Below are 11,552 nucleotides of genomic sequence, written 5' to 3' on the forward strand. Positions count from 1 at the left end.
TGTCTCCCTTCACTTATGATTCTGTTGTTCATTACCTGGGGGGATGGGGTGATAATACATAGATCATTGCGATCTGTTCTCCCTTTAAAATTACTTCTTAATATAAAGCTCTCTCTAACATATATATGAGTGCCTCTGGATTTGTTTCTCTAGTCAACCCAGCCTAACAGTGACCAACATTTGCATCAATATGTTCTTCAGAAAAATTTACCCTGGTACTATGTCAGATAGAACTAGAAGGCAGAGCAGAACACCTCCAATAACTCAACTGTGTGCTGGCTCTTGAGGTGTGGCAGGCTCATGAGCTGCAGTCAAAGGCACCCGGAGAGCAGAGTCTAAGACCACAGGGCTGAAACCGTGGGTCCTTCGCTTATTACACCTAAGACCAGAGGTAAAGGGTCTCTCTCATCAGTTACCTCATCTGCCACGGGGGCGGGGGAAGCACTGCCACGGCACCTCGCCAGTTCCCCTAAGAACTGCTAGCTCCTGTCTTGTCTATGATGAAACTCGGAAAGGCAGAGGAACGCAGTGAACTATGCTCCAAGGACGCTGCTGTGTGGTGCCAATACTGCAACACGGGGAATGGAGGGAAAGGGTGGGGGCTCAAGAGGCCAGCCTCACTAGTACTTGAGTACTTTGTACTTGAGTGGCCCAGGGCAATCACTTAACTCAATGTCTTCGCCTGAAAAACTGCTGGTATTACAATGACGATCGAATTGGGTTATTGCAATATCTCAGTGGGTGGTAACAGGAATATTCATAACACCTATGGAATTGGGTTGTTAAACTCTCCAGGCGGTGCACATGGTTAGCATACTCGACTGCTAGCTGCAAGACTAGAGGTTCGAGTCCATCAAGAGGCATCAAGGAAGACAGGCCAGGCTTCCAAAGAATCAGCCACAGTTCTACTCTGAAACCCTCGGGGTGGCCGGGAGTCAAATCGACTCCATGGCAACAGGCTGGGTCAAATGGATTGTAAAGAGATTTAAGCAAATTGAAACAGTTCATAAGGAGACCTCAGAGAGCATTACTGAATGACGAGGGCAATGAATGTACAAATGTGCTTTACACAATTGATGTATGTATGGATTGTGATAAGAGTCATACGAGCCCCTAATAAAACGATTAAAAAAGAAAAGAAACATTAAAGAAACAATACACAGGGGGTGGGGGGTGGGGGCATTACCAAGTGTTCCTATCACCATTATTGTTATCTGGCATCAAAGACACACACCGGCCAAGAGGACTCACAGCCCTGGGATTTAGAAGGCCTCGGTGGGTAGACATGGAAGAATTGATACTAAAATATTTATTTTCTGCTATGTAATTTCATCCTTTCTTTTCAGAGTTTGGCCCTGGGCTAACAGTGCTATAAAATAACTACCAAAACGCTGAAGGCCAGAGGCTGCAAGGTGCTTTGCTGGCACGGGGACAGGCAGGCCCCGATTTTCCCACACTCGGGCATTGCATTTCTAGGCGAGCACATCTTTTTATCTGCCAAGAGATTGCCTGAGCCGAAGTACAACTCTTTGTCCGAGCTTCAGTGACCTGGACCTGAGCTGTGGAAACTGATGCCGGCCTTACTCTTCTCCCTGCTCCCGTGCCAGGAGGATATCATGGCAGTGTCCACGTACAGAGAGCCTGCTGTCACGGTTACACCCAAGAAACCCCTTCTACCCGAGACAATGGAAGACACGTGCAATGATTACCTGGAGCTGCCAGTGTGTTATACATAAATATGGAATCTTACAAACTACAAAATCCTACAAATTCCACGTACCCCCTGAAGGTGTCTACACAGCGGAGGCGAAGCGGGGGAGAAGACGGGCGCCACACTTCCGGCTGGGGGTCTCCACAGAGGGGATCTGCCCTGCTGGGAGATCCTAGCTCCTGCAGGAGAAAAAGTAGAACAAGAGAGAGAAGACAGTTCACAATGCTAAGGAGGAAATTTCATTCTCCTCTGTTCTAGAGCAATTCGTGTGCACCTTGGGCATGTTATCAGGAAAGACCAGTCCCTGGAGAAGGACATCATGCTCGGTAAAGTACAGGGGCAGGGCAACGAGGAAGGCCCTGGATGAGATGGGGCAGCACAATGGTTGCACCCCCAGGCTCAAACAGAAAGAACAACCGTGAGGATGGGGCAGGACCGGGCCGTGGTTTCTTCTGTTGCACAGAGTACAGCCCAAGTCAACAGCCCTTGGCAACAACGTGGTCTAGGGAAGAAAGGGAGAAACGAACAGAGTGGAAACCAAGTTTTTCTGAGTCGTCTATGAATCTGCGCTTGTGAAGATGACACTTCATTCTACTTCGTGTGCCTTTGGCCGAGCTGCCGGAGAAGGGCTGCTACAGAGACTACAGAGAACCGGGCCATGGTGCGACCAGCACAAGAGCGGAAGCCAAGTGCTGATTATCAGGGAGAGGGAGTTTCTTAACCCGGATCTAAGCTATTTCATCAGCATTTGTAAGCTGAGTGTTGACGCCTCTTTGTGTTCCGTTTTAATCTTGATACTCTCTCTACTTCAGCTGGTCAAGTCAACACTGCTGCCCGCCAAGCAGAAAAGGTCTCGCTGCCCAGAGTTCTGAAACAAGTTGAGAGGGCTATTGGGTATTAGGAACGCAGGCGTCCCTGGTTGTGAGACCAGAAAAACTAGATGGTACCCAGCAACTATTACTGAATGTCTCCATCAAAGACCCATTCTCTTTAAAATCCTGATCAAAAGAGGTGAGTACTGAGTCGAATTTCAAATTCTCATGGAATCCAAACTTTTGGATGAAATAGCCAAAATACTGCCCTGAGGTCATTTTTAAGCCATAAGTCATCCGCCAAAATTATCCCTTGAAGTCTTCTTTAAACCAGGTAATAGTCTAGCTTAACTAGCAAAGAAAGACTGTCTTCAGCAGAGTCCTCTTTTTGAAAGCTACCTAGAAGGGATCAAATTGACAACAGGTGACATAGGGTGCTTAGGGGCAGGGCTTAAGTTGATGGTAGAGAAATATTCATAATTTGGAAAAGGAGAGCGGGAATAGTTATACAACTTAAAGAATGTAAACATTGTCAAGGAATTGTACATGCAAGAATTATTGAATCGACTTGTTTTGCTGTATATATATTTTCAACAACTAAAAATAAAAGCATTTTTATTAATAAAAAGAATTCAGGAAGCCTGATGTCACCTCCCACAGTATAAATAGGATTAATTTAAACTAGCCCGTAATAGTTCACTAGTAGGGAGCTGTACATTTCAAACTCCATCCAGATTGTACACAAAACATTCTAATAACTCACAGAATTGATGAGGCGATCAGTTTCTCGAGAATGTATTGCTTTAGAAATCCAATCATTAAAGTCATCCAAGCTGTAAGTACATAAGAAGCTGCGTTAACTCAATTCCTTTGTCAGGATTTTCAAAAGGATCGGCTATCAGACAGAAATAAATAGAACATGCACATGCTCTACAAGTCAAAGAATTAAAACATTTCAAAAAGGTTTGTTGTTGCTGTTTTTTATCCCTCCACAAAACAAAAACAAACTATGGGATCAACAGTGACAAACGTTCAGCCCTCGAAGCAGTTTCTTCTTCGGTAAAATAGGGGTAAAGATGGTGCCTTCATGAAAGTGCCCTTGTGAGGATCAAATGTCATCAACGGTCCCCGGGGCTGGGTGCCTTGCCAATCATATTGTTAAAATTAAATTAGCAAAAAACAATAGAAATAGCCAAAATGCCTACAATGTAGGAACAATTCACGTAGGTGGCACATAAAGGAAAGTGGGCTGTAAAATTAGAATGTGGCCTCTCTCCACACAAAGAAATATGAATACCGCCCATTCAATACCAAGCGCAAGAGCCCATATCCACTCCCTCTCTTAACCAAACAGAATGCATGTGTGTGCACACTGCAAAAGTTTGGAAGTAACTTGGAAGTGATTCAAATAGTTAATATAACATACATTGGGTTATTTTCTAAATGGTTGGTTTAGGTAAGACATAGCTATCCATATGCTATTAAATTGATTGGCATGACAGCAAAAGATAAATATCTTAACTGGGTTTTTCTTAAAATAAGATTTCAATTTTGGGGGGGGGGGAATTCTAAAGCATATATCCTATGAGCCTTGCAAAATACAAACCCACCCAATGTTGTGTCTGCCATAAACTTTGAAACATTCTTTTTATTTTTCCCCTGGCCATGGAAACTTTCAAGCACACATAGAAGGAAAGCTACTAATATCATAGCCCCACATATCCATCACCAACGCCAGTTACAAGGAAACGGAGCCACTTACTTCAGGTACACCCGCCCACCACCCCACCCTCCTGGTGTGCATCAGTTTTTTTTAATCCTCAAAATTACATTGTTTTGTCCATAAGTAATTCAGTGTATAAATCTAAAAGATATTCTTTTTATTGTTACGTATAACTACGTTACCACTGTCACATTTTTAAATACTAACACTAATTCCTTTTATCATCAAACAGCTAATTCTAGTGACTCAACAGTCTCAGAAGTATCGTTTACAGTCGAATGGTTCAAATCAGTGTGAGCCACACATCCAACACAAGCCATTTGCATGTCTTTTATGTAACCCCCACAACTCATATTCCAATTTACTTTATCCAGCATTGTTAATATGATGATCATGTAAAAAGGAATTTTTTAAAAATTTTAAGGAATTAAAATATGAGTGAACTATGGAATGACAACATATGTATATGTATTAACTCCCAATTAAAAAAAAAGAGGGGAAAAAGGAATTGAAATAGAGAGGTTTGAAAAGGAGAAGACAGTAAAAATATTTTTTGCTTTGAAACAAGCAAACCGCCTTCCCCTAGTGAAGACGAGAGCGTTGCTCTAGTCTCACTTTGTGTTCAGAATCCTTGCTGGTTCAGTCTCGCTGGCACTGCCCTGCATTTCCATGGATCTGCCAAAACAGTAAGGGAGCAAGACACCAGAGACACTGGCTTTGCCAATAACAGCCGTCTGCCCAAGGCTGCATGCAGAATTACACGCAGAGAGGAGTTTCAAGTCCAGGGCGAGCAGGGTGAGACTGGACTTCTTTCTACAGGGCCTGATGATAGCTGGCAACTACTTTTAAAAATCTACTCATATTTAAAGTGCCTATGAAAAAACCTAATAAACTTGACTATCATTTGCAGGTTATCAAAAGACTGACACTTTAATTCAAAGAAATGAAATGCCTCCGCTAAAATTACCTTTTGTCCCTAAACAGCATGATCTATATGAGATCCTATGGACAGAAACAAGAAAACACAGACGGGACCCTTAAGAATCCAGTGGAAGAGGCTTGAAGTTCACAGGGGCAAAACAACCCGGGAGGAGACAGGGAGAACAGGTCCCCAGTGTGAAGAATGAGGCCCTTTCAGTGACCTGGACATGTAAAACCTGTTGGAGAGGTGTAAACCTTGGTGTGTATATTTACCTGAAAAACAAATTCATAAGAAGAATGTTCATTTAATCAAGGAATAATGATCACTTGTGGGGTCAAAGCTAGTTTTCCTGCATAGGTTAATTCGAAGTTCTCCTTTCCCCAGTTGCGTGCTCCCAAACATCAGCTTACCTCAGTAGGAATCTGAGAAGGGATACTGCGATGATGACTGCGAGACCGGTGAGGAAGGCGACGGTCACAGCTGTCAAAACAAAGGGAGACCATCACCTGAAGTCGTCACGGCAACACTGCATCCAGAAATGGAGAGGAGAGACAAGCTTTCTCGTCTTACGCTAAATTTCCTATCAACAAGCAGAATACGTTTCATGCTGGGAGTCCTGATTTGCATTATGGAAAATATCAAGGAAGCACAGAGCTAGAAAATTGTATAATAAACCTTCATCTCTCCATCCATCAGACTCTAGAATCACAAGCACTCCGAGCACGTGTCACCCCATCGCTACACGAATCTCTAAAGCATGTGGAACTCATCAATATCAACACCGAGTGCCGCCTGACAGGATGTGGTGCCCATGACTTCTGCAGTCTCCATATCAAAAAAACCATGAGAGCTCCTCCACCCAGACGTGAGAAAACCGCAGGGAAATTCACATGGAGGCAAGGCCACAAAATAACCTGCCAGGATCAGACACAAAGAGAAGAGCGGGGCAGGGAATGGAGCTAGAACTCCGTGAAGAGAATCTCCATCCGTGTAAAACGTAACAAGCACCACAGAACAACTTTTACAGAAACGGTCGAACGGGACGTTAATTCATTGTCTGGACACTCACCAAAAAGGCAAGACTTCTCGGTGTAAGTGTAAAGGTCACGGAAGACTGACGTGTCCTAGGAGGGAGGGGACTAAGGAGACCTGGCAACTCAATGCAATGAGAAACCCAGGATTGGATAGTACAGCAGGAAAGGGGCATTTTAAGGAGCAATCACAACAGAAGGAACTTGGAGAAGTTTATAAACCAGCAAATAGTATTATGTTGATGTTAAAATTGTGGGTTTGGGGATTGTATGCTTGCTTTCTTTCATTATCCCTATTAACCTTTTGATGCTTAAATCGTCTCACTCCATATTGTCTCCTTGTGACATGACATACCTCCCCCACACCCACCCCAGTCTTCAATAGTTTCCTGGTGAGCCTTACTTATAAATGGAAAGGGATCATTACCGCCCCTTGAGAGGCAACACACGGAGTATGCAATGGAGAGGCCCCTCTGGCAAGAGGGTGCCATCCTGTTCCCAGCAGCTGAGCCTGGCCAGGCTCCCAAACGGCCTCTCAGGGAGGTCAAAGTTCTACATTTGAGAGCGACAAATAGCAAACCTGTTTGGCTGAAAGTTGGACTGACCTTGGACACTGGTCTTCCGGTGGGCCTATCTCATCAATCAACACAGTGAAGATGTTTTAAAGTATAAAAAAAAAAATGGGTTGGAATAAACTATTGAAATACTAATATAGTGTATTCCATGTAGTGATTACAGGAATTCTAGAGTCACCAATCTTTTGATTGTAAATGAGAACAATTACGTGTGAACTTGTATCATCAGCATTTGTGAGTTGCTTCATTAAGTGAAAAAAAACCTTCTATATTCTTCAGATATTGCATATTGTGAGAACTCGCAAAGACATCAACTTTGAAGTATAATATTAAGAGTGTTTCAATTTAGAAGAACATCGTGTTAAATGTGCATGTTGAAAAGGCTAATCAATAAACACTAATTCAATGAAAACTTTTAAAGAAAATCATCCAGTGCTGTGGGGGGAGGTCAGATGTGCAGGCATTCCCCCCCTGAGAGCAATCAGCTGCCAGACTGCACTGGGCCTGCTCCCTGCTGCTGAAGACAATGGACTACTTCTCTCTGAAGTTTGGGACCCTTAGCTTGCTTCCTGTAGGAGGGGGTTACACCCTACTGATAATGGTTCCTATGGAGACCCAGGAACAGGTCAAAGTTAATCTGCCATCCTAAATCTAGGATCCACCCATTTTGTCACATGTATCCCCCCCAATCCCTCCTCTTCCTATTGTGTGTATGTCCCTAGACCACCCCCTCATTACTGTATAACCCATAGTATAACCCCTTCCTGTGAAGTATGTCTTCACCTGTAATTAGGGGGCTTGCACATCCCCAGAGAGGATAAAAGCTTGGGAAGCATTAAAGTCTCTCTCTCTCCCTGGTCGTTCCCCTCTCTTCCCCTTCTCCTCTCCCTTCCTCCTTCCCATCTCTCTCCCTCCACATGGACCACCAGGCGGGGCTGAGGTGAGCAATGCTACCATGAAGTGTGTCTGACTCCATTTATTTCTATATAACTCTTTTATCTCTCATGCTCTCTATAACTTTGTTATAATATTTACTTACTATCGCTGTCCACTTGTGCCTACCAAACCCGTAGTGATTGTGCTAGGAGCTGGCTTCTCCTGGCACAGTGCAAACAGGGAGGTGTGTCACACAGTTTCCTCATTCGATACTCATTCCTCATGAATGACACTTTCTTAATCTACCTGGAACTCTGGACTATCGTTGTAAAAAGGACAACAATATACAGGAAACAATGAACCATGAAACAAGATACCTGACAGACAATTACCCTGCTTCTAGCTTCGTTCCACTTCATTAACTTATTTTGGTTCCTCTCTGTTTCGTAAATAAACTAAGTAGCGACTACAAGAATATGTTGATACAGTACCTAATTATGACATGATTATAATGACATAGAAGTACATTATAATCTTGTCAAAACTACATGGAATAAATAACCTCTACTTCAAGTTTTGAATCACAGGACTCCATGAAGTGCTTTGCTTTACAAACAGTAAGTGTTCAAAGAAAACAACAACAATCAATGAAGCGCATATACATACGAAGATTACTGTCGACTGGCTTGTTATTGACAACTAGGTCACAAGTAACTTCACTGACTCCATTACTGGGGCGCTTGACCAACAGAGAGTAGTTCCCAAATTCTCCAAATTTGTATTCCAGCCTATGAGAAATAGGTAACAAAAAGGAAAATGGTTAGCTCTGGAATAAAGCGTTAGATTTGGCTAGCGTCATCAAGACAGAGCGACATGCACCCTACGTGCTGACTAGGAAAAAGCAGAAAAATATTAAAAGAGCATAAAATTAGAATGTAGAAAACTATTAAAATTATATAAAATAGTACTGAACTAGAGGGCAGAAAGACTAAGAACCAAAAAGAGCAAAACTGGAGGCCTCGGTCGGGCGACATCGAAACAGACACACACCTACAAACGTGCTTCTCTCCCAGGGTCTCGTTGAGCTGCAGCACTGAGCCATGCTGGGTGCTCACCGCCACGGCGGCCACGCTAGGCTTCCCCGGCTTCCCACTCCTTGAAACGTTCACCAAAGACTGATACAAACACTGGGGAAAACAAGCCACAAAATGTAAACTGCTAGGGCACTGGGAAAATCTGTTGCTTCTCAGGGAGGGGCTATGAACATCCCCTGGAAGACCCTGAGACAACTTTTGTCTCTTCAAATTAACAAAGTAACTAGCAATTTCAACAATTTAGATCAAATGTACCTATTCATTTATATTCAGACCTGAACTAAATGTGTGTCCGCATGTGTACACAATGTAATCACAGGTAAATGCTTTCACTTAATTCATAAAGACTCATTCAAGCTCACTGCCTTTGCACCCAGGCCGACGCATATGACCTGGTATGACAGGGTAAACTGCGCCTGCGAACTTCCAAGGCCATAACTCTTGACACCAGTGGAAAGCCTGTCCTTCTCCCACAGAGGCTGGGGGTTTCCAACCGCTGCTGTTGGGGTGGCAGCCCAACGCATTACCACCACACCACCAGACCCTTAGATTATAAAGACATCATGCTATAAAATTTGCACTCTTATACGTAGTATTATTATACATTGGAATTGACTAAGTCACACTTAACAATTGTTTATAATCTTTTAAGTATATCTTCACATGAAAAAGGCTTGCTGCCATCAGATCAATGCTTACTCTCACAGGAAGAGAAAGGCCAGTCTTTCTCCTGCAGAGCTAGCTACCTGCTGGTGGTTCCGAACTGCTGACCATGCAGATCACAGTCCAACACATAACCACTACACCACCAGGGCTCCTTATCCTCATAGGGGGAAAATACACTGTATCTCAAAGATGTCCCCATTCTGGTGCTTGCCTTTTCATCGTATTGGATTTTTGTTGTTTTCAATGACAAGTCTTAAACCTTTGATATAATTTCAACAATGTGGCTTATTTCTTCTATTGCTTTATATGTGCAATGTGTGTATTACTTATGTAAACACATTATTTGTGTAAAAGTACATTACTGTCATTTTTCCCATCTGTAGTTTTCATGTCATAATAAACTGGCTCACTCTACTATACCTTGATTTTTCTCCATTACAATTTTCTCCTTTTCTTTATATATGTCAAGGAGAAAAAATGTATGTCATCATAAGCAAATCTTTCAATGTGTTAAAGTACTCTATTTGACAGAATTTCATTTAAGATTTTTACATCCACGTTAGCTACAAAGACTAATCTGCATTTCTTTCCTTGTCTTGGTCAGATTTAAAGATTTAGCATGCTGTCTATACAACAAAGTAAATCAGACAGTCATCTTCCAGTTAGGGCTATGATTAGGATCAGTTCATATACAATGAAAATTATTTATTTGAAAATGCAGGGGGAAAATATCTACTTCTGATAATGAAATCTTTGTCACTTTTCAGAGTTTTTAATTCAGCGATTCAAAGGTTGTGGTAGTTACAGAATCTGGTGTCAACTAGAAAAGGGGTGGAGTCCAGCCTGTCAACTGGGTCGCAGCTTGATGACCTCATTTGGAGGTGCCATGGAGATAACTAGCTTACTGGAGGCCAGATACACACAGACTCTCTGCTTGTCTTCCTGCTGACAAGACACGTGGAGCCACGTGAGAGCCCTGGAGCTGGAGGAGCCACGTGGAGTGGCAGTGTTGAGATGCTTCCACTGCCACTGGATCCACAGGCCTTTCCACCCACTGACCTGTGATCTTCCTGCATTCAACATCATTGCATGTGTTGCGTGAGTCTGAATAGTAATGTCTAGACTGGTATCACACATATGGGCTAATATTGAACTTATGAACTTGATCTGGACGGGGCTGGGGTGTTTTCTCAATATACACTGGCTCTTTGATATAAAACTGTCTCTTACATATGAATGTCTATGAATTTGTTTCTCTGGTCTACCCAGACTAACACAAAGGTTTTCCAATCTATTCATGTTTTCAGAATCTTGAATCAATCTTCAAATTGCAATGTTTATGGAAGTCATTCTATTTTTTTAAAGGTATTTATTGCGAAGTACGCGAAGGAATACAGAGCAGATAAGCACATTCCGTTTCATCTCATTCCCTGCAGTCCTCCCCATGTGGCATCACGATCCCCTTACTTCCCCATTCTGTTTCTTGTTTCCATCCCTCCTTCTTGAAGAACTCTCTGAACTCCGTCCTGGGAGAAATGCCGCTCTTTTGATCTTCAGAGGTTGCTGATTCTAACACATGGGTGAGTTCCATTCCAGACCCCAAGAGTGACTGTAGCCTATAGCCTTGGGGTTCCACCAGCCTCTATCACACAGTAATAAGCTTCGTCTCTTTTAATCATTTTATTTTAGAAATTCAAATGTTACCAGTTTAAACTGTCTATTGGACCATAATTATCTTCATTTCAGCTGGAGTATTTACATATATATAAATTCACATTTATATATAATTAAAATACACGTGTACAAGACCTTACATAAACACATATATTTATAATTTTATTCCCATTATTTCTTTAAATTTATCAACAATCTATCAGTTATGTCACTTTGTTTTTAAATTATCTCGACTTATTTTCTAATTTATATGTGTGTGTGTGTGTGTGTGTGTGTGTGTGAAGTCCTTTTCTTTTTGTTTAGAGTCTTGCTTTTCAAAATCCTTACTCAAAAGTTTGGCATTTCCCTTCTCCTTTTTCCTCTGCCACTCCTGTTATCGCCCAATGGGCACATGAACAAAGTGGACATGGTGGCAGGGATGGAGGTTATGCATGGGCACAGCAACATGGACTTCCACTCACCAAGGCT

At 42.5% G+C, this 11,552-nt stretch overlaps 1 protein-coding gene across 1 annotated transcript in view; it reads right to left on the minus strand.

The window, feature by feature from the left end:
- HGSNAT (heparan-alpha-glucosaminide N-acetyltransferase) overlaps nt 1–11,552 on the minus strand; it is a 37,786-nt gene that overhangs the window by 17,264 nt on the left and 8,970 nt on the right. The window contains exons 3-7 of the mRNA XM_030884660.2: nt 8,701–8,837; nt 8,317–8,438; nt 5,579–5,648; nt 3,287–3,356; nt 1,781–1,890 (exon numbers count right to left, since the gene is read on the minus strand). Of these exons, the coding sequence (XP_030740520.1) occupies nt 1,781–1,890; nt 3,287–3,356; nt 5,579–5,648; nt 8,317–8,438; nt 8,701–8,837 (509 nt within the window). The remainder of the gene's footprint in view (nt 1–1,780; nt 1,891–3,286; nt 3,357–5,578; nt 5,649–8,316; nt 8,439–8,700; nt 8,838–11,552) is intronic.

This window comes from Echinops telfairi, unplaced genomic scaffold (assembly GCF_000313985.2).
Source record: "Echinops telfairi isolate 266 unplaced genomic scaffold, ASM31398v2 ScPeMD7_9;HRSCAF=40, whole genome shotgun sequence".
Taxonomy (NCBI): domain Eukaryota; kingdom Metazoa; phylum Chordata; class Mammalia; order Afrosoricida; family Tenrecidae; genus Echinops; species Echinops telfairi.